General features: G+C 47.3%; 1 protein-coding gene across 7 annotated transcripts in view; it reads left to right on the forward strand.

Annotated features, from left to right (window-relative positions):
* The window catches only part of herc2 (HECT and RLD domain containing E3 ubiquitin protein ligase 2), a 61,921-nt gene extending 39,938 nt beyond the window's left edge, over window positions 1-21,983 (forward strand). For all 7 annotated transcript variants that reach the window (XM_080297174.1, XM_080297178.1, XM_080297176.1 and 4 more), the window contains 27 exons: window positions 5,898-6,069; window positions 6,413-6,599; window positions 7,498-7,641; window positions 7,729-7,920; window positions 7,999-8,152; window positions 8,265-8,372; window positions 8,449-8,580; window positions 10,533-10,691; window positions 10,778-10,896; window positions 11,150-11,275; window positions 11,357-11,512; window positions 11,598-11,912; window positions 12,952-13,166; window positions 13,310-13,487; window positions 13,587-13,748; window positions 15,388-15,479; window positions 15,570-15,709; window positions 15,840-16,027; window positions 16,177-16,374; window positions 16,452-16,535; window positions 16,927-17,068; window positions 17,170-17,364; window positions 17,601-17,713; window positions 19,846-20,036; window positions 20,420-20,525; window positions 20,610-20,822; window positions 21,165-21,983. In XM_080297174.1, the coding sequence (XP_080153300.1) occupies window positions 5,898-6,069; window positions 6,413-6,599; window positions 7,498-7,641; window positions 7,729-7,920; window positions 7,999-8,152; window positions 8,265-8,372; window positions 8,449-8,580; window positions 10,533-10,691; window positions 10,778-10,896; window positions 11,150-11,275; window positions 11,357-11,512; window positions 11,598-11,912; window positions 12,952-13,166; window positions 13,310-13,487; window positions 13,587-13,748; window positions 15,388-15,479; window positions 15,570-15,709; window positions 15,840-16,027; window positions 16,177-16,374; window positions 16,452-16,535; window positions 16,927-17,068; window positions 17,170-17,364; window positions 17,601-17,713; window positions 19,846-20,036; window positions 20,420-20,525; window positions 20,610-20,822; window positions 21,165-21,437 (4,454 nt within the window). In that variant the 3' untranslated portion in view covers window positions 21,438-21,983. The remainder of the gene's footprint in view (window positions 1-5,897; window positions 6,070-6,412; window positions 6,600-7,497; window positions 7,642-7,728; window positions 7,921-7,998; window positions 8,153-8,264; window positions 8,373-8,448; window positions 8,581-10,532; window positions 10,692-10,777; window positions 10,897-11,149; window positions 11,276-11,356; window positions 11,513-11,597; window positions 11,913-12,951; window positions 13,167-13,309; window positions 13,488-13,586; window positions 13,749-15,387; window positions 15,480-15,569; window positions 15,710-15,839; window positions 16,028-16,176; window positions 16,375-16,451; window positions 16,536-16,926; window positions 17,069-17,169; window positions 17,365-17,600; window positions 17,714-19,845; window positions 20,037-20,419; window positions 20,526-20,609; window positions 20,823-21,164) is intronic.
* The last annotated feature ends 807 nt before the right edge of the window (window positions 21,984-22,790 follow it).

Below are 22,790 nucleotides of genomic sequence, written 5' to 3' on the forward strand. Positions count from 1 at the left end.
TTCTACAATCCAGTGGGACAGCCTCTGTCTGGACAGAGCTCTACCCCTATTCGGATTAGCGAAGCAGACAAACAACTGGTCACACAAACGCACATCCCGAGTGCGCTCAATGTAGGTGCGTAGCGCACGCACCGGACAAAGAGAATGCACCCTCCTCTGCTCCTCAGATTCAAAAGGAGGGGAGCAAAAGCTCAGCAACTCAAACTCCATTGAACTATAAGATGCAGGCATGACCTTGGGAAGATAGGCGGCATTCGGACGCAATACGACCTTGCGGCCATCAGGAGAAAACTGTGTGCAGGCAGGATGCACAGACAGCGCATGAAGGTCCCCCACTCGCTTCGCCGAGGCCAAAGCGAGAAGTAATGCGGTCTTATACGAAAGAAGTTTCATATCTACCGACTCAACGGGTTCAAACGGAGGGCCACAAAGGGCCTCCAGCACCAAAGACAAGTCCCAAGCCGGGACACTGGACTTAAGCACGGGCCTCAGCCGGCGAACCCCTTTCAGAAAACGCACGGCGAGGGGATGCGCACCTGGTGTCACCCCGTCAAAACCGATATGACAAGCAGATATAGCCGCTAAATAAACCTTGATCGTCGAAAACGAAAGGCCTTTATCCAACAGCTCCTGCAGGAATGTTAAAACATCCACAATAGAGCACTGAAATGGGAGAGTGTGGCGGTCCTGGCACCATCGCTCGAAGGCTCGCCATTTGTAAGCGTACAAGCCCCTAGTAGACGAGGCCCTGGCGCTCTGAATCGTCGCTACCACACTAGGTGGCAGACCCTTAGCAACCAAGTTTAACCTCTCAGCAGGTAAGCATGAAGGTGCCACAGATCCGGGCGCGGATGAAACACTTCCCCCCCCGCCTGAGAGAGGAGATCCCTGCGGAGAGGAAGCTGCCAAGGACTTGCTGCAAGCAGGCTGATTATTTCTGCATACCACGACTTCGCGGGCCACCAAGGGGCCACCAGGATCAGAGAGAGGGAATGCCGACGCACCCTCTCCAGAATTGGAGATATCATTTCCACTGGGGGAAATGCATACAGGAGCACGTCTGGCCATTGGTGCGCTAGCGCGTCCAAGCCCAAGGGTGCATCGTGGTCGATTATGGAGAAGTACAGGGGGCAGTGAGCATTCACCCTGGAAGCAAAAAGATCTATTTGCGCCTCGCCAAATAGATCCCAAATCTGAGCCACTATTGAAGGGTGTAACCTCCATTCTCTCACCAGAGGACCCCCCCTGGAGAGAAGGTCCGGCCCCAGGTTCAGGTGGCCCGGGACATGGGTGGCTCTTAGAGTCAGAAAATGAACACTGCACCATAACAGCAGAGAGCGAGACAGCTGCAACAGGGGAAGAGAGCGTGTTCCTCCCTGCCTGTTTATATAAGACACCACTGTTGAATTGTCCGTCCTGACTAAGACATGCTGGCCCTGCAGGACTGGACGGAAACGCTTTAGAGCTAAGAACACTGCTAACAGCTCTAAGTGGTTGATGTGCAGCTGGCGCTGAGCCGCGGACCAGATCCCTCTCACTGACGCACCCTCGCACAGCGCTCCCCACCCACTTAGGGAAGCATCTGTGGACACCACCTTGCGAAACAACACCCTCCCAATCCGAGAGCCCTGGTGCAGTAGCCCGGGCTCCCTCCAAGGACGGAGAGCTAGCATGCAAGACGCAGTCACCGGCAGCCTCCTCCGGAGGTGACGCGAAGCACACAAACGGTGAGAGAGAGTCCAGCGTTGAAACGCTCTCATTTTCAACAGCCCAAGCGGCACTACGGCGATCATAGATGCCATCATGCCCAACAAGCGCAATATCGTCTGGAAACGCAGTCTGCGTCCCAGCTGAAATTGAGCGAGGCAGCGATGAAACGCGGCCACTCTGTGCTCTGACAACCGTGCGCGGCTGGAAAGAGAGCATATTTCCAGACCGAGAAAAGCGATCTGTTGACCTGGGATTAGCGAGCTCTTCTGAAAGTTCACAGAGAACCCCAGTGTCTGAATGTGTGACAGAACCCGCGACAGCTGCGTCTCCGCCTGTTCTCTGGAGCAAGCCACGAGAGCCCAGTCGTCCAGGTAGGCCAAGATGCGGATGCCCCTCTTCCTGAGGGGCGCTAGCGCTGCCTCGGCACATTTCGTAAAGGTGCGGGGAGCGAGCGACAGCCCGAACGGCAGCACTAGGTATTCGTAGGCTACGCCCTCGAATGCAAACCTCAGAAACTGCCTGTGTTTCGGGTGTATAGCGACATGAAAATAAGCATCTGTTAGATCGATTGTCGCAAACCAATCTCCCGGGCCGACTGCACTCAGGAGCTGTCTGAGTGTTAGCATCCTGAACCTGTACGTTCGCAGGTACGTGTTCAAGACTCGCAGGTCGAGGATGGGACGAAGCCCTCCCCCTTTCTTCGGAATGACAAAATAACGGCTGTACCAACCTTTGTCCGTCTCCGAAGCGGGGACCACCCGTATTGCTCTCTTCTGTAATAGCGCCTGTATTTCCTCTCTGAGTACCAAGGCTGCCTCGGGGTTGACAATCGTGTTCACGACTCTTTGGAAACGAGGCGGCTTGACCCGGAACTGCAACCGGTAACCCATGGCAACGGTTTGCAGCACCCACGGAGAGGGGGCGCAAGCGCGCCACTGAGGGAAGTGAGCAGCCAGCCGGCTGGCCTGCAGCACTGACGGCGGGGCGCCGTCGCCCCCCAGTGTGTCTGCAGGGGACTGCATCCCCTGCCTGACCTGGCTCATTTCGCCTGCAGGTTGAGCATTTGAGATTGTTTGAGAGTAAACAACACTCTTTATTGATTGCAACATGGGAACATGTACATTTATACATTTTGTTGGGTGCACCTTTTCCGGGGCATAACAATGAAAAACAGCGGGAACACTCGATGTGGTCGCTTGAACATTCAACACATCTGAACCGTGTGCAGGGGTTATGTGCTTGGGAGACCGCGATAGGGAAGTGCAGCGCCTTCTGGGGCTGACAACCTGAACAGAACTTAAGCGGCACCTCTTGTGCGGCAACAGAGGGGTAAGAGCAGCGTCTCCCTGCTGCCGGATCCCTTCCCCACTCGCAATCACAGCTAGGAGGGCTGAGGCTTCTTCCTCCTGGGCGTCGGGTCCCGTCGGGGGCCCGGGGGAGGGCCTTTGCCCCAGGCCGACTGGCGTGGAGCTCGGGCCGGAGTACGTGCTCTCGCCGGCGGCCCTCCCACTCCAGCAGTGGGCGCCGGTCTCTTGCCAGCTGTCAGAGGAGCGGCGGGCCTGTGAGAGCTAGCAGTGGGCTTGGGCTGGGGCTGGCGTCTGGGGATGATGTCGCGCAGAGCTTCCGTCTGCTTCTTCCTCAGATCGAATCTAGCCTGAATGGCTTCAAGTGAATGTCCGAATAACCCAGCCGCAGACACTGGTGCGTCCAGATACACAGCTCTGTCTCTATCAGGGACGTCGGAGAGGGTCAGCCACAGGTGCCTCTGCGCCACCACTGTCGAAGCCATCCCTCTGCCCAGGGAGAGCGCTGCACAGCGAGACGCACGGAGGATGTAATCCGTGGTGACTCTAACCTCGTTAAGAAGAGGTGACAGCGGGCTGTCCTCCGGAACCAGCGATCCAAGCTCCGCCAGGCTCATTGCTTGGTACGTCTGGAGCATGGTGACGGAGCTCATGGCTCGAGCGGTGCCGGCCTGAGCCCGATAAATCTTCTCCAGCTGCGAGGCCGAGAATCTGCAGTGCTTGGACGGCAGAGTTGCGGGGCCACCGACACCATGGTTATGGGACGGGGCCAGATAAGCAGCCAGAGACGGCTCCATAGGGGGTGGGTTAGCTAAACCAGCTCCCTCGGCGCCGTCCAATTCCATGTACTGTCCATAGCCGGGCACAGTGACGCGGGTAGACAGAGGTTTGTCCCATGACGCTGTTAGCTCGCAGAGAAAGTCTGGGAACATGGGGAGGCAGTTTTTGGCCGTTGCGGGCTCCGGTGGAAGGAAAAAACCCGCAAACCGCGACGGCTTCCGAGCTGGTGGAGGAGAGGGCCAGTCCACCTGCAGCTTCTCAGCGGCACGGCGAAACAGGGAGAAAAGAGAGGTGTCATCGTGGCCGACCGGCGCAGCAGCGGCGGCATATTGGGTCGACAATGAGCTCTCCTGCTCATCCTCCGACAAACCATGGATGTCCAGGCCGATGTCCAGCACGTCATCGTCTTCCTGGGGAGCGCTGGCGGGCTTCAACCCAGGCTGAAGCCCGTCAGCGCTCCTGCATGGTTCCGGTCCGTCATCGGCTAACCCGTCAACGTATTCCATGTGGTCAGCCCAGCTAATCGCGGGGACATCGACCTGAAAATTTTCGTCGTCGGACTCGGACGAAGCCGGGGCTCCAGACTCGGAAAGAAGAGGGTCATGCCGTGCGACAGCCGAGCGTCCCAGCACTCTTTCCACAAACGTCACCCGTCTTTCCAGGGTCGAGCGTCGGAGCTGGCGACAAAACGCACAAGCTTCGGGCTCCGTCAACGCTCTCCTAGCGTGGACAATCCCCAGGCAGACAGGGCAGGCATCGTGCTGGTCGCTGTCGTGCAAAGAGAAACCACATCCCTGAGGACAGGGGCGAACAGAAGATTTCTGCTTTGCTCGCTTCGGTTTGGAGTCCATTCCCAAAACGCAAAGCGAAACGCTGCACAAGAAAAACTTGAAAATAGCGCTCCGCGGGCAGCCTACGCACCAGCTGGGCGGTGGAGGCTAACACCAACAGGGGCAGTTAAGCTAGGTTCAAGTTGGCAGACAACGGAGCTAACTAGCAGTAGCTAGCTAGCCCAACTCAGCAGAGGTGTTCTCAGCGAGGTGAAGAGCGTAAGAACTGAGGGATGACGGTGATGGCAGCGGCTATATGTGCGGGCGGGGCCTTGCGCGTGTCATCACACGTCATCTGCCGTAAAGGCGTGAATAAAGGTTTCTTCAGCCAGGACACGCGAGGGCGTGATATCCCATACTTATGTGTTGTACCGAGTGAATCGACTGAAAGGGAACCACCTCCATAAGACGACACTGTGTCAGACGTCAACCTTTCGGCTTAATTTTTCACCTTCAGTTTTGAAGTATTAAAAAGCCTGCAGTTCCTCTGTGTACAGTAGGCTCTTAATGTCAGTCAGTCCCCCATAGACAGGGGAAGATGCTAAAAGGTCCATCTAATTTTATGCTTTTTAACAATTATATAGCATCGTGACTTTTTTATTTAACTCACCTGTTTAAATTGGCTTAAGGCCTAAAGTTTGCTTTATCACACTTTGACTGACAGGCGAATGGTTACATTTGTGGTTTTAGCTGCTAGCTTTTTGCTAGGCTGCCCCTCGGCTAATGGAGTCCCTGAACTGCATCTCTGGACCTTTTTTGTGCTGTAGGAGATTTAGGACTGTCTAACACTTGAAATAATGGGGGTTACCCATCTGAGAGCTGACTCAAATTTGAAACTAAAAAGCAAACTCATTTCCTATTATGGTCTCTCTCAGTGGGCCCAGGTGTAGCTCATTTAGCTAGTTACCATCAGATCAAGAGCTGCACGACAAAGAACGACACAACAGAGATAAAACAAGCACAACCTTCAGGACGTCCGGGCAGTATGGGTCATCACAGCAATAAATTAACAATATATTTCTCTTCTGTACGGCCTTTGCTTTTCAATCTGGAAGCTCTCAACATCCATCTTTCACAGAGTCAATATTGTCTCCCTCATTGTGTGCAGGACCCAAACACGACCATATCAACATCTGCATCAGGCTTCAGCAGCAGTTACTTTTCTTAGCTGCAGGTGGTAGAAAACACAGGCCTGGAAGTAAACCTGGAGCTATTTTACGCTGCCTCCCATCAATGACAGTGCGTCTCATTGTTTTGGTGTTGTACTCTGTAGGTGTCCAGTCAGACAGTGACTCATCATCAGTGAGTAACAAGCTGAGTGGGCAGAGCAGCGTGAAGTCTAATCGACCCTCACTGGCCAAAATTCTCCTCAGTCTGGATGGAAACCTGGCCAAACAGCAGGCTCTGTCTCATGTGCTGTCAGCCCTTCAAATCATGTATGCAAGGTAGGCTGTGTGCACGGTTTGAAAAATCTATTTCTAATGTGCAGGAAGACTTGCATGGAAAATGTACTTTCCTTAAATGATAGAAATGTGAGAAGTAAAAGAAAACGGGTAAAGAAATTCAACTAACAATACATGATATGAAACTTATATCCTGCAGCTATTCAGGGCTTGAATGCTGTAACTTCTATCTTGTTCGTTTAATTATGTATGACCAAACTGGCTGACTCCGTTCTAAACAGGAGAAGATGATGATGTTTCTGAATAAATTAAGTATCTGACTGGCAGGAGTCGTCATCATTAATTGGCGTTAAACGTTGACAGACTGTGTTGTGTGTTCCCTCAGAGATGCAGTGGTGGGTGCACTCATGCCGGCCAGCATGATCCTGCCAACAGAGTGTCCTTCCTCTTCACCTATTCCCCCATCAGACTCTTCATCTTCATCCAGCGTGAGCGATGAAGAAGATCCTCCCGTTCCACCAGAAGCTGAAGAGCGAGTCAGCCCAAATCCCTGGCAAGACAAGAAGGGAGAGGTCAGGAACACAATACACCTTGCCTCTTAAAAACCTCACGGTTTAGTAAATGTCAGTGAGGCTGTTCTCGTGCTGTTTGGGTTTTTGAAGCGCTGCCTCAGCTGGACTTTCTGCTGATTTCCTGTTAAATTGTAAAAACACTCAGTGTGCATTTTTTGTCCATGACAACCAGGTGTGGGGATGCAGTCATCAGCAAACTGCATTTGGGTCCAATCTTGGAGCTCTCACAGGACCTTGATGAGAGTTATGACTTTAAGTTTCTGCAAACATTTCCATTCTTGGTGTTCTTTCTAAAGATAACTGTTATGGTTATCTCTGAGCATGATCCAGCTTCATTTAAACAACCTGAAACCATTACTTATCCATGTTTTTAAACTTCCTTGTTGTGCAAAGAGCCCTCCTCTCCTCTCAGAGAGTGGTGTGTCTGAAGTATGTAGTAGTCACCCGCAACAAACAGGCCTATAACAAACAGGCCTGTGACTTTTTTGGGTGGATAGTTTTCTTTTGATCCTCACAGCACTGAGACTTTGGTGAAGCTGACTTTTTTCACAGCCTAACCACACAGCAAGAGGGTCCTGAGTTTGAACCCCAGATGGGCCCTTCTCTATGGAGAACAGATTTGTGTGGTTTTTACCCCTGAGCTGTTAAAAGCTGATGGGATACTGCCGTCACCTCACAGGGGCAGCGTGGACATCCAACTTTGTGAACACAGTAACTCAAGAACGAGGCAGTATAGGACTTGGAAAAGTTGGAATGTCTGTGACCTTAAACAGTATATTAGATGTATATTTACTCTCAGATATGAAGATTCTTAGTGGGAGCTTGTTAACCGTGTGCAGTAAATATTGTTGTTTGTTGGCATTTGGTGAACTTGGGTGAATTTGGTGTGTATGAACAGGTTCCCTCATCTGAAGACGCTATCACCCCGTCATCAGCAGTAACTCCATCAGCCTGTGGAGCCTCCTCACGTCCTTTCATCCCTGTCACTGATGACCCCGGAGCAGCCAGCATCATAGCTGAGACCATGGCGAAGACCAAAGAAGTAAATCAGTCTGGTGGCAAGCAGAGACTTTGCCCTGAGCCAAGTGTTGTTAGCTTAAAGGTTTTTCTGTTGTTTGCTTCTCCTCAGGACTCTGAGAGTCAGAGCAAAGTGGTTGGTCCGGAGCCTCAGTACCTGGATGAGTTCACCAGTCTGCTTGTGCCGGATGACACACGAGTAATGGTGGACGTGTTGAAGCTTGCAGTATCCTGTCGTTCTGGGGAGAAAGGCAAGGAGGTCCTGTCTGCAGTGCTGTCTGGCATGGGCACAGCGTATCCACAGGTACTGTCATATATTCCCTGGAAGCTGTGCGTGCATCGCTCTGCAAATTGTTAACATTCTGTATGTGGGTCCTTGCAGGTTGCTGACATGCTGCTGGAGTTATGCGTCACTGAATTGGAGGATGTTGCTACAGATTCTCAGAGCGGCCGTCTGTCCTCCCAGCCAGTCGTCGTAGAAAGCAGCCATCCCTACACAGACGACACATCGACCAGCGGCACCGTAAAGATCCCAGGTTAGGAAAAAAAAAAGACCTTTGAAAGGCAGAGATCATTATCAGGGTCTTATTGAATCTCAGTAAAATCACTCTCTCGGACATAAACAGCAACTTCTGTTTTGCTCTTCAGGTGCCGAGGGTCTGAGGATAGAGTTTGACCGACAGTGTTCGACCGAGAGACGCCACGACCCGCTAACAATCATGGATGGAGCCAACAGGATTGTCTCTGTCAGATCAGGTGATGAGGGGAAGAGATTAAACTTTACTCTCGCAAAATACAAGAAATGAAAAATTAATGTAGCTTTGCGTTTCAGGTCGGGAGTGGTCTGACTGGTCAAGTGAATTAAGGATCCCCGGAGATGAACTCAAATGGAAGTTTACCAGTGATGGGTCGGTTAATGGGTGGGGCTGGCGCTTCACAGTCTACCCCATCATGCCTGCAGCGGGTAAGACATGATGGATAACAAACTTTTCTGATAATAGTTCTTTATTATTAGGGTTGTAAACGTTTACTATTGCACTGATGCTGAACAAACACTGTCATGGTGTGTGTGCCCAAGCAGCAGCCTCCACCTTGTACAGCTCTTATAATAGCTTTATAGGCTAAACATGTTTTTTGTAGGATGGAAACCCATGTTGTTTTTTATTTGGTGTCAGTAGGGACTCACTCATTGCTGGTGCCAGTTTCAAGTGGACGTTTGAACAACTTTAGCTTTTGGCACTTCAGCGTTGATTTTATTTTTCAGCAACAAGTGGATGGTAGCTACTAATTTTGTGTCAGGCCTAGAGCTGGGCGATATGAGATTTTTTCATATCACGATATGTTTTTTTCATTTCAGGCGATAACGATATCTATCACGATATAAGCCAAATAACTATATTTGTAAGATTTAAATGTGCCGTTGCTCACAAGTAAAATGTGAAATAATCAGCAGCTTGTTTTTATTTAAATATTTATTTCCCATAATAAGTTCAACAGGGTAGATGTACTTAAGGAACATGAGACTTTTTCAGATAAATAAAGGCAAATATTGCAAACTACACAAAAGGCAGCCGCTAAAGCGTTTAAGTTTCAAAATAGAACAAACGAAACAGACTAAATTGTCAATTCCACTTAGAAACAAAATATTAATTCTAAAAATAAATCTTAGTTTGTTTTACAGAATAACAGACAAAACTGACTAACTTTTGTCAATATCAAATAAACTGAGAACTAAAAGGAAATTCTCAATCTCTCCTTGTTGTATAGCTTAGCTTTTCAAACAGTTGTAACAGTTACTTTAGTCTGACAAAAGCCGAATGACGAATTAGCGCTTCCAGTCAGAGACTGAGGCTACGTCCACACGTACACGGGTATTTTTGAAAACGGAGATTTTCCGTTTTCAAAAATAATCCCGTCCACACATAAAGGCAGAAATGAAGGAAAACGCTGCTATGAACATGCCAAAGCAGCAGGTGGCGCTAGATTCCTAACCGTGCAGAAATGTTGGCCAATCAGAAGTCTAGAAGCCTCGGTGGGAAAAAGTAAACAAAGCTGGGGCATAGAAGCAGAACCGAGTCGTATGTGTGGAGGGACAGTAACTGTGTGTATATGTAAGCATTTAAACACTGCAGAGAGTAGAATTAACAGTATTGTAGAAATTCATTTCACCGAAACAATAACGTGGCGCACAGTGTGACGCATGCACCAGTTCATTGTATTTCCAGACTTGCTTTCGGCACAATTTACAGTGCACGCTACTCTGTTTTTTGTCAGACTTGAAATAGCCGAAATACCTTCACACTACGGAACTTCTATGGCTCTTCCGTTCGACAATCTCTCCGGCGTTGGAACCATCATCTGTTTTCTCTTCGGTCACGCTCGGTTGATTTTTCTAGTCGGCACACTCATTTCCTCCATTACCCGCTGGCTGCTTCCCAAACAAACACACGTGCGGCTTGGCACTTGTGCTGTACGTAACAAGTCACGCGACGTGACGCTGCGGCTGTGATTGGTTCGGCTCTGCGCTACTTAATTTGGATTGGCTGATCTTTTTTTTTTTTTTTTTTAAGAGGACAAGAGCGACGAGGTCTATCGCGATAGCTTAATTTCTCTATCGAGTAAAAGTTATATCGCGATACATATCGTTATCGTTCTATCGCCCAACTCTAGTCAGGCCTCAGCTCTGCCAATCAGAGTCTCTGATCTGAACGCAGTCTGTTAACCAGGCTTTCTGGTGTCAGCTGATGTGGACCTCCATCCTCATCCAAATATGGCCCAAAAACAACAGCACTGTGGTACCCAAAAGCTAATGTTGAGACTTTAAAATGTAGAGTCCAGAAACCAGTTGGTGATAATATGATGGTATTTTTTTAAAGTGTATGTCTGTGACAGTCAGACTTCATTCTTCTTCTTCAGGTCCCAAAGACTTGCTGTCTGATCGCTGTATCTTGTCCTGCCCCTCCATGGATCTGGTCATATGTCTCCTGGACTTTAGGCTCAACTTTGCATCCAATAGGAGCATCGTGCCCCGTCTAGCCGCTTCTCTTGCTGCTTGTGCTCAGCTCAGTGCTCTAGGTACAGAATTGTGCTCTTGCTTCACCAGGTTATTTCTTAATAAAGTACGAAATAAATTTTCACAGAACTAAATTTGTTTTGTGTAGCTGCTGGTCACAGGATGTGGGCTCTGCAGAGGCTACGGAAGCTTCTGACCACAGAGTTCGGTCAGTCAATCAACATAAACAGGCTGCTGGGCGACAGTGAAGGAGAGGCTCGCTCTATGGTGAGTACACTGTCATAATTAAGATATCTGCCCGATGGCTTAATTGGAATATTTGTTATCCATTTATTATGGTAAATTATTGGCCTGTAAAAGAGAGCTAAAAAATATTTGACTCTCGTGAAGATGTTGTAGCTAAAAAAAAAAGAAAAGAAAAAGTCCAGAAAAAACATTTCTTCCTGAAGAAAAGACGAGTGTTAGTTATACATGTGGTTGCTCAGCACATGCGACTGACCGATGGCCTTTCTTTTTTCAGAGCTTCACAGGTAGTGCTCTGGCTGCTTTGGTCAAGGGGCTGCCTGAGGCTCTGCAGAGGCAGTATGAGTACGAAGACCCGATTGTCCGCGGAGGGAAACAGCTGCTTCACAGTCCATTTTTCAAGGTATACACGCAGTTGTTCTCTTAAATACACGGTAACACCATAGTTTTCCTTTGCAGAGCATAACTTTAACACTTTGCCCAGGTACTGGTTGCTCTTGCCTGTGACCTCGAGCTCGATACCTTACCTTGCTGTGCGGAGACACATAAGTGGGCCTGGTTCCGCCGATATTGCACTGCCTCCAGAGTGGCTGTGGCTCTAGATAAGAGAACATCTTTACCCAGACCTTTCCTGGATGAGGTACGTCTGCACAGCTGTGTTGTCTGTGCAAGCTTTCATTTTGCCCTGAAAATCTCTCTAATCCATTTTCCTTCACCTTTTAAAGGTTACAAAGAAAATTCGCGAGCTCATGGCAGATCACGAGAGCATGAACACCCTGCATGAGAGTCACGACTTATTCAAGCGCGAGCACGACGAGCAGCTTGTGCAGTGGATGAACCGGCGCCCAGATGACTGGACGCTTTCTGCCGGGGGGAGTGGCACCATTTACGGCTGGGGGCACAACCACAGAGGGCAGCTAGGGGGCATTGAGGGGGCAAAAGTCAAAGTACCTACATCTACAGAAGCCCTCGCCACATTGCGGCCAATCCAGCTTATTGGTGGGGAGCAGACTCTGTTTGCTGTCACTGCTGATGGAAAGGTGTGTTTGCTTTTACCTGTCATGAAAACCTCTGTGCCAGTAACCCTTCACAGAGCATACATCGACAATATCAGCTGAACCATTGCTGCACGACTACTGTAGGATCATTCATAAAAATGCATCACTACCTCCCACTTTAGCACATTTTTTCCCCCAGCTTTAGTATATTCAATGAAGCCGTTCAAGGAAGTAAATTAATACTATGAATATTTTCCTCAGAGTACAAAAAGATTTTTTTTTTCCCCCAGCATTTCTGAGCTCTCATAACTTAATCTGTGCAGAAAATTTTAAGATAAGAAGAACTTTATTTATCCCGAGGGAAATTCTTTTGTCATACACATGCTCAATGCAGCAAGAGGGACAGAGGAATAGGATATACAATAGAATACTAGTATACAGTAATATACAGTAGGATAGTGCAAAATATAATATCAAATAACTCTAACAAGTAACAATATAATGATATCCTGAAAAATAAATATCTCAGCTATCAGTGAAGGTGATTCTAAAAGTAGCATAGTATTGTGCAAATGAATAAAAGAGAGTAGCATTATGATGGGGAGATGAAACAAACGTTCGATGAAAAACTGTTGGGTGATATTGCACGGTCTGAATGGAAACAGAATAACTTTGTTAGCGAGGATGAGTTGTACAGTCCTATTGCCACCGGCACAAAGGATTTCCTGTGGCGGTCAGTTCTGCATTTCGGGGCGATTAGTCTTTTGCTGCATATGCTCCGATGGTCCATCATGGAGGCGTGCATGGGGTGGGAGGGGTTGTCCATGATACAAAGAAGCTTTTTTTAGCATTCTCTTCTCAGACACCACCTCCAGGTTCTCCAGTCTGACACCCAGGACAGAACCAGCCTTTTTAATCGTGTGATATTTCATACTCCAAGTATCGCAATTTAAAGTCATGTACTTGTCATGTAAAAATGCATGGCTTGATTAAATATACGACAGACTGTGTACGTAAAGTCAGCTCAACCTTTATTTTTGCTTTGGGTTCTAACACCAGTTTATTTTCTGTCGATGCTCAGCTCTATGCCACAGGATATGGTGCAGGGGGCAGGCTGGGTATCGGTGGCACTGAGTCTGTGTCGACCCCAACCTTGCTGGAGTCGATTCAGCACGTGTTCATCAGAAAGGTGGCTGTGAACTCTGGAGGAAAGCACTGCTTGGCACTGTCCTCTGAGGGAGAAGTCTACTCATGGGGTGAAGCTGAGGACGGGAAACTCGGCCATGGGAACAGAAGGTTAAGACTACATGCACTAAAAATAAGAAAACCTCTTTCATATTAAGTTTATAGTTCATACATATATATAAAACTAAACCTCACTCAAAAATTTGGACAGTAAAGTAAATTTTTGTGCTAACTGTGCGTCCTTTTGTCTTTAGCCCCTGTGACCGTCCCCGTGTGATCGAGTCTCTGAGGGGAGTGGAAGTGGTGGATATTGCAGCCGGAGGAGCTCACAGTGCCTGCATCACTGCCAGCGGAGAGCTCTTCACGTGGGGCAAGGGTCGCTATGGACGCCTGGGACACGGAGACAGCGAGGACCAGCTTAAACCCAAGCTGGTCTGTGGTCACTCGACTCAGTTTCTCACAAGACTCAAAAAAAAAATAAAAATAAAATGTGCTTAACTTGTAAAGAGTAACTGTGTGTGCTTTATCCAGGTGGATGCACTGCAGGGTCACAGAGTCATTGATGTCGCCTGCGGCAGCGGGGATGCCCAGACACTATGTCTAACTGATGATGACATGGTCTGGTCCTGGGGAGATGGGGACTATGGCAAACTGGGCCGGGGAGGCAGTGATGGCTGCAAAGTCCCCATGAAGGTAAGAAGGATTACAGAGCAGTGTGTACTGGAGGTGAACAGAGGCATCAGTTATACCTCAGTTTTCTAGTTATTTCATGTGGGAGACCAGAGTCTGAATCACCTAATCAGTTTTCTGTTCTTTGTAAAGTCAGTATACACAACTTTTAGTTAAAGGTATTTATTGTAAATTCTTGTGCCCCCAAAAAATAGATAAATAGGTTCATGTAAAATGGGGCCAGACTGCACTTTTTTAGGTACTACCAATTTTGTTAAGCAGCAGCTTTGCTAAATACATAGAAGGGTGTGTCATGCTGCCAAATATCTTCTCTTTGGTGTGGTAAGATTGGCTTTTGAAGATGACTTAAAGGCCACGGCAAGAGAATGGTGTCACCTGTCATGGTGTACAACAGTTATGCTGGCACCACCTGGATATGCAAAGATGAAGACTGTTAGAAAAGGTCCTGAGGGTGAAGACCATGAAAAGGCTGTAATGGAAGCACAACTTTCTGTTTCTGACTCTCCACCCTGGAAAGTTGAGATCATATCAAAGGGTCAGAGATATGAACTTGCTTTAATAATCTTTATTTTTGTTTTTCCACATAATTATTAAATTGCTGAACGTGACAGTTTAAAGATTGTGAATTTCAATAAAAATAATTTAAATTTCAAATAATATTAATTTCAAAATGGGCAGCACGGTGGCACGGTGGATAGCACTGTTGCTGCACAGCAAGAAGGTCCTGAGTTCAATTCCACCATCAGGCCGGGGTCTTTCTGTGTGGAGTTTGCATGTTCTCCCCGTGTTTGCGTGGGTTCCCTCCGGGTACTCCGGCTTCCTCCCACCGTCCAAAGACATGCAGCTTGTGGGGATAGGTTAATTGGAAAAATCCAAATTGTCACTAGGTGTGAATGTGCGAATGAATGTGAGTGCGAATGGTTGTCTGTCCCTGTGTGTTGGCCCTGCGACAGACTGGCGACCTGTCCAGGGTGTACCCCGCCTCTCGCCCTATGACAGCTGGGATAGGCTCCAGCGCCCCCCGCGACCCTGAAAAGGATAAGCGGAAGCGAATGGATGGATGGATTAATTTCAAATAATAAAAACCCCAAAACCTTTGACCATACTTATCATGAGAAAATTGGTACACAAAAAATTTTTGAATCCAGAATTAGCTTTGCAGTTTTTCATTACCGAAATTGTTTTGAATTTACGGAAGGGTTTGTTGTTCTGTTTGGTAATATTTGTACACTGTAAACACAAAAGGACAGGGAACCAAAATGTAATGTGCTGCGTTATATTAATGTATAATGAGTATTTTGCTTGTTTAGACATATGTAGCGTTGTTCTTATTTTTAAAGCTCTGTGTGTACAGACACAGGTTGGTTCTGAGGCCTTGTCGCCTTTTTGTTTTTCAGTAAATGTAACAGGATTTCTCGGCTCCTCACCCTAACATGATCAGCTTCACTGTTTCACTCATAATGACAGAACAGGATAGAAACGGTGGCAGAGTGCAAATGAAATGATGACGTAGTTCTGCGTTTTATTCCTGTAATGTCGGCTCTACAGAGGAAGACCTTATCAAGGTGTTTTAAAAGCCACAAACGTGAGTTACGTTTCAATGCTGAAAAATTGAAAGTTAACCTGTCCCTCTGCTTTTCAGATTGACTCTCTCACCGGCCTTGGAGTGGTCAAAGTCGAGTGTGGTTCGCAGTTTTCTGTGGCTCTCACGAAGTCTGGAGCTGTGTATACGTGGTAAGTACAGAGACGAGCTGTCAAGTTCAGGTGTTGTATTTGGTTGTGATGAGGTGGCTCATCGTGGTGTGTTAATGTGTCCTTTTAAAGGGGAAAAGGTGACTACCATCGGCTGGGCCATGGCTCTGATGACCACGTTCGAAGGCCCAGGCAGGTCCAAGGGCTACAAGGGAAGAAAGTCATCGCCATCGCTACGGGGTCCCTTCACTGTGTGTGCTGTACAGAGGATGGTAGGAAGAATGTTTTCTGTGCGATCGTGCTTTTTTTTGGTACAAATTCTCTTTATCATTAAACCTAGCAGATCGGTTATGTTGAGTTAGATTTAGCTTCACAAAAGGTTTTGTTGCTTGTTTGGCTCAGGAGAAGTGTACACATGGGGTGACAACGATGAAGGCCAACTTGGAGATGGGACTACGAACGCCATCCAGAGGCCGCGGCTGGTGGCTGCACTGCAGGGCAAGAAAATCAACAGGGTGGCCTGTGGATCTGCTCACACTCTGGCCTGGTCCACAAGCAAGCCCACTAATGCAGGAAAGCTGCCTGCCCAGGTACTACACTCACTTAAGGTAGAAACTGAGGTAAAAAAATTAGGTTTCAGCTTCCAGTAGATGGCATTAAAGTTGTGCAGATAAAAATATATTTAAAAAAAAAAAAATGAAAGCCAGATCCAACCAGATGAGCGTGTGCTGTGTTTCAGGTTCCCATGGAGTACAACCACCTGCAGGAGATCCCGATCATGGCCCTGAGGAACAGGCTGGTGCTGCTGCATCACATCTCAGAGCTTTTCTGCCCGTGCATACCGATGTTTGACCTGGAGGGCCGGCTCGGTCAGACGGGCCATGGCCCCTCGGTGGGATTCGACACACTCAGGGGCATTCTCATCTCCCAGGGCAAGGTGGGACAGCACGGTACTGAGAAACCAATTCCATGATGTGACAGGCACTAAAACATTTCTTTAAATTATTTGAACAGGAAGCGGCTTTCAGGAAGGTAGTTCAAGCCACGATGGTGAGGGACAGACAGCATGGACCTGTGGTGGAGCTGAACAGGATACAGGTACTTTTAGAAACACATGCATATAGCTCACATAATCACTCACTTTGGTCTACTTTCAAGTCTCCGGCCCCCCTTACTGTAGTTCCCTCTCCCTGTGAGGCTGCGTTCCAGACTGGCTCCTGACTGTTACATGTGATGTCTTTCATAAGGGGATTGTTTCATGGTGTGTAATCTGCTCTCCAGCTTGTCTGTAGGGAGTCTTTCCTCCTCCTCCACCCCTTTCCCCTTCATCTAACTTGAGTTGTATCTGTAGTGGGAGCTGTCATAACGAGCTGGTCATGCACATCAGGACTTCCTCTCTATCTAGCAGGAAGTTGTTAAGCCCACAACAGAACCAGATCAAACTAATCTCTATTTTTTTTCTTTCCTCCCCTTCTTCTTCACCCCACAGGTGAAGCGTTCCCGTAGCAAAGGAGGTCTGGCAGGTCCTGATGGAACAAAGTCTGTGTTTGGTCAGATGTGTGCCAAAATGAGCTCTTTTAGCCCCGACAGCCTGCTGCTTCCTCATCGCGTGTGGAAGGTCAAATTTGTAGGTACGTGTCCACGCTGTGATGCCCACGCCTCCCTTTAAACTCCGAACTGTCAGAAACTTTTTCTTACCCTTGTTTTAAATACGCTGCACCTATTTTCTCAGGGGAGTCTGTGGATGACTGCGGTGGAGGCTACAGCGAGTCCATCGCTGAAATGTGCGAGGAGCTGCAGAACGCACTGACTCCTCTGCTCATTGTCACCCCAAATGGCCGCGACGAGTCGGGCGCCAACAGGGACTGCTTCCTGCTAAACCCCGCAGCCAAGTCCGCTCTTCACATGAGCATGTTCCGCTTCCTAGGTATAATCCAGTTAATCTCCCAGTCAGGACTGGGGTGTTAATCCCAGATAAACCAACTCTGAAAATATGCTTTTAGTATAAAAAGTGTAAATATTTCATCTGCATTTTCACTGATAAAGCACCTGGCTTGTTTTATTTAGTACACATAATTTTTATTATTGGTTCACGCGTCCTCGCACAGCTCAGTGTTCATGTTTGATCTGTGGGTAATGTCCTCTGCCTTGCTGCGTCTGCAGGAGTGCTCCTAGGGATTGCAATCCGGACTGGAAGCCCTCTTAGCCTGAATTTGGCAGAGCCTGTTTGGAAACAGCTGGCAGGCATGAATCTGACCATCGCTGACCTCAGTGAGGTACGTGCACAGCCCCCTCACAGGCGTGTTTGTTTTCATTTTTGCTTTAACTTATTATAAAATAAATAAGTATACTTTGTAGTTTTTTTGGGTTTTTTTTTTTGTTTTTTTTTTAAAGACACTATTAACCTCCTAAGACCCGAACTATTCCATTAGTATTTTGGTCTAGACAACCCAAAATGTGATGTCCGCATATGTGGACGCCAGGTCCTAAGAGGTTAAGAGTTGGATTGATTCCCTCTGCTGTCACTGTCTTTCCTTTTACATGGACCACAACCAAAAGAGGACCGTGCTTCTGTTTTGCTCTTTATCTGTCTGAAGCTGGAAGGATGGATGCTGCAATAAGTAGAACAGCTGGGCAAAGAGTTTTGCTGTCTGAGGAGGCAAAAAAAGGCAAAGGGGATGTAGCAGGTTTCCACATAACCAGTGGTTAGTTTAAAAATAACAAAAATGCAGGAGAAGCTCATTGGCCGTTTTTAGTTCTGACTTCACCTGTGAAGCAAACTGGCTGCCCTCCCTTAACAAACATAGTTTCTCCCCTTTGGTTTTCTTTCTCTCCCTCTTTCTTTCATTCTTTCTCCCTGTCCTATCCCCCAGTCATGTCTGTCCCGTTTGTAGCAACTGAAAATAAAATAAATTCATAATTATAATAAAGGTCAATCAAATGGACCAATATGGCAAGGCCATGATGATCCACTTGGTAAAATAAATCCGCTTGGCTTCTTTCTTGGCCTTAAGACAACAATTCTGAAGGCTAAAGATCCAAACGGGACACAAAAAAAAACAAAAAAAACAAACAAAAAAACATAGTTTCGTGAAGTAAAGGTTAGTGAAGTAAAGGAAGTGCAGACATGGACAATAACCATTTCACTCATGCAGGCTATAAAATGTAATGCTTCTCAACAAAAAGGCTTAAAATGATGACGGTGTTGTAGTTACTAATTCTTTTCCAGATGTAATTATCAATAGAGCAAGTAAATTTGACCCAGCATTAGAGCAAGAAGTGGAAAGAGTCTGCATCGAAGGAAGCGACAAAGGGGAAAAGGAGAAAGTAAAGAGATCAAAAGCAAAACCACAGTGAATTTGAAGTGATCATGCACTCAGAGCAGAGAGCGTGGACACTCAGGAGCATTTAAAATGATACGTTTCCGTTTTTGTTTTTTTAATGTTGGTGAATGCTCAAAATGGAAAGCAGTCAGGTTTTCTGTAGTTGCAGCATGCCAGCTCCGATGCACTTAAGCATCAGCTGCGTGCTACAGGCATCTCTTTGCTTTTGTGTCTTTGTTCCTGATTTACAAATGATTGTAAAAGGAATAAACGACTCTTAAACTCTGACACGAGGCAGCAAAATCATTGCTGAGTCAAAGCCACATCTGTTCTCACACAAGGGCCATTTAAAGCGTATTATAGCTTCATATTGTCCATTCTTTCTTGGGGCCGGTACCCACAAAACACTCAGACAGAAGCTCAGAATTCAGCTTTTCCTCCTCCCTGCAGCTGGAAAGGTGAAAGACTGAAAATGTTGTATAATATCTGACATAACAAACCACATGACGTGCATTATAACATGGAGGAGAAACCCACTCGTATATATTCCTCCTGAGATTAAAACCTAAGCCCCTCCGCTGTTCTGCAGTGGTACGGACCTCTCTAGATGTTTCTCGAAACTCACACTGTGCTGCTCCTCAGAAAGGTTAGAATCTATACTTGCTGAAGTGAAGAATGTCGCGAGGCATAACCTCAGCTTTTGTCTCAGAGATGGTGTGAGTCGACTCCTGCCCTTAAACTCTGATCATGAGCTCCTGAGCCGTCTTTGGGGGAACAGTGGAGTGGAAAAAAGGGCTTCTACCTCACAAAGCTGCCCTTGTTTTGTGGTTTTGCCCCTGAGATATTGGAAAGGTTAGCTGGGAAATGAATTTAGCACAAGACTCCAAAAAATGGATCACTCCAGCGCTCACGGGAACTGTGTTGTGTTAATGAGATGTGGGCACACGCTCACACACACACACACACACACACACACACACACACACACACGGATAAATGTTGCGTAAAGTTCAGCTAAATTGTACGTTTATTACTCAGTTTAGTTCAAATTCCCAGCAGTGATTTGCTCTGTTTTTTCCCCCCAGGTTGATAAGGATTTTATTCCTGGCTTGATGTACATTCGGGACAACGAGGCCACACCTGAGGAGTTCGAGGCCTTGACCCTGCCCTTTACCGTGCCCAATGCTAGCGGCCAAGACATCCAGCTCAGCTCCAAGTACTCTCACATCACCCTGGAGAACCGCGCAGAATACGTCCGCCTGGCCATCAACTACAGGTAAGAGAACATGCTCACTGCATACAAATAATCTACTTTCACAAATAAGCTCTGGACAGTTTCTAGAGCATCAGGTTAACAAATCTCCCACAGCTCTCCTCTCTCACATTAAGTCCACAGCAGGAAGTAGTCTGCTTCAGACTTGTTCATACTGCAGGAAATACTCTGTGTGGTTTAGGTGATGGAGGTTTCTGGATAAAGTGAATCATGACGCCCACTCACTGAGTTTTAATGCACCAAAATCTGAACTGATGCCCTGGGTAGCTGGCAGGTTAAAGGTCGCTTGATGTCTCATCATTCTAAGGCCTATAAACGTTGAGGTCTGCAGTGCATGTGTGAAAACAGCTGTGCATTTGTTTGAGTTTCCCTCTGTCTTCCTGCAGACTCCACGAGTTCGATGAGCAAGTGTCTGCAGTGCGTGAGGGAATGGCTCGAGTGGTCCCCGTCCCCCTGCTGTCACTTTTCACTGGCTACGAGCTGGAAACAATGGTGAGGGAGAGCAGCTCTAGGCTGTGAAGCCACATCTGTCCCCAGGTTGTGTGCAAATTTTATAGTGCGTTTGTTTCTTCGCAGGTGTGCGGAAGCCCGGACATCCCGCTGCACCTGCTGAAGTCAGTGGCCACTTATAAAGGGGTGGAGCCGACAGCACCTCTCATTCAGTGGTTCTGGGACGTGATGGAGTCCTTCTCAAACACAGAGAGGTCTCTATTCCTGAGGTTCGTCTGGGGCCGCACACGTCTGCCGCGCACCATCGCTGATTTCCGAGGAAGAGACTTTGTGGTCCAGGTGAGAAACCTAAAAGCTGTCCCCTGATTCTTTTTCACGCTTTTCGTGAGTGAAATGATTGACTCTGCGTCACCAACTACCTGCATAAATGTCGTACTGTATACTGTCATAGTAAACTGACGTGTAACCGTGACATGTAGCCAGGCTGCAACTAATCTGACGCATGTGCACATGCAAAGATGAACATTTATGTTTAACGTTGTTCTTGAAATTGTTTCACTTTTTTTTTTTCTACTACTACTTTTTCTCGACTAAAGAATCAGCAGAAACATCTCTCGCCCTGATTCAAATACATAAAATAAAGCTCTAAATATAAAACTAATGTTCCGCATTTGTCTTCAGGTGCTGGATAAGTACAACCCCCCCGACCACTTCCTGCCAGAGTCCTACACGTGTTTCTTCCTCCTCAAGCTGCCCAGGTACTCGTGTAAACAGGTCCTGGAAGAGAAGCTGAAGTACGCCATTCACTTCTGCAAGTCCATTGACACAGACGATTACGCCCGCATCGCCCTGTCCGGCGAGCCCGCAGCCGACGACAGCAGCGAGGACTCCGACAACGAGGACGCAGACTCGTTTGCGTCCGACTCCACCCAGGATTACTTAACGGGACACTGAAGGGCCGCAGAGAGACTGCTGGTCTCGTGTGTCGATGCACACATACATAGAAACACTGCAAAGACACAAATGTCTGTGTGTGGGGGTGGCGGGGGTGTGCAATGAGCTTTAAAAGCGTTATAAGCTAAAGAGAGGAACGAACACGGCCTCACTCTGGGTTAGTTTCTGATTGTTGTGTTACAGAATTGTGTATTATTCCAGCTGAACTAAAAAAAAACAGGCTCTAGCCTAGCACTGTGGTAGATCCCATCTGGTTTGTGTGAGTTTCCTCTCCGTAGGGTGTATATAGAAGTTCATGTGCGAAAAACAGTAGTGTTTTTGTTTCTTGGTGTTTCTTTATAATAAATTTAAAAAAAGTTTTTAACTTAAAGTCAGTGTTTCTCACCAGGCTCAGTCCGAGCCCACTGAAGGGTCATTTTAAGATTCCTATACCCCGCCCCTCCCCACAACCATATCTGTGCACCATCTCCTTAACAAATGTACATAATGCGACTGTGCCATGTATTCACAGGTCTCATTCCTGCTTATTAAATGTAATCTGATTAATCCCATGTTTTCTGTGTGAAACACAAATCACTACAAGCTCACATCAAAATGACATTCAGTTCTCAGTTTTATTCCTGTCAGACATCGTTTTGCAGATTAAGGTTATTGCATAAATGTCATGTTTGGAAAGAGTTGAAGGCCGCCCTAATGAAACCGCTCTATCCTTTTGTTTTCTGTTGTCCTCGTCTTACAAGAGGAGGTGCTCTAGCTAGAAGCCGATCAGATTTTCTCTTTGATTTCTGGAAGAATCCGTTTTCATATGCGGCACAAACATCCCAGCTTGATGGCGGCGGAGTGTTAAAGAAGTCTCCCGTGATTACTTGTGGGGGATTGTTGCTTGAGCACCGGGAGAGCAGCGCCTCTCTCTCATGTCCTGGGAAAAAGGCAATCAGACACGATCGTACAGACTCCTTATGGTGTCTTTAGCTCCAGTAACCGCTCTGAAATGTCTTCGGCTTTGACTTCCACCTTGCATAATCATGCACAGTTAAGTGGAGTCACGAGAGGTAAAAAAAATAATAAAAAAGGCCTCTGTTTTATGAAGCCTTGAAGGCTTGGCTTAGAAATCATTAGCATTCTTTGTGGACTTAGTCCTTTTTTTCACCACGTACAGTACTCTGCTGGGAGTCAGGTGCTTTTCACTACAGTCCAGGCTTCAGGCAGAGAGGGAGGATGGCTGAGCCCTTCATCTCCAGCTGTTTCCTATATAGTCTGTAACATAAGTGGAGGTTAATATTTCCCCCTAAATGACCTTTATTCAAGCGGATTACTTTCTGGAAACGCCATATTTCTACTAAAGCACTTTAG

Source organism: Astatotilapia calliptera, chromosome 23, assembly GCF_964374335.1.
Source record: "Astatotilapia calliptera chromosome 23, fAstCal68.1, whole genome shotgun sequence".
NCBI lineage: Eukaryota > Metazoa > Chordata > Actinopteri > Cichliformes > Cichlidae > Astatotilapia > Astatotilapia calliptera.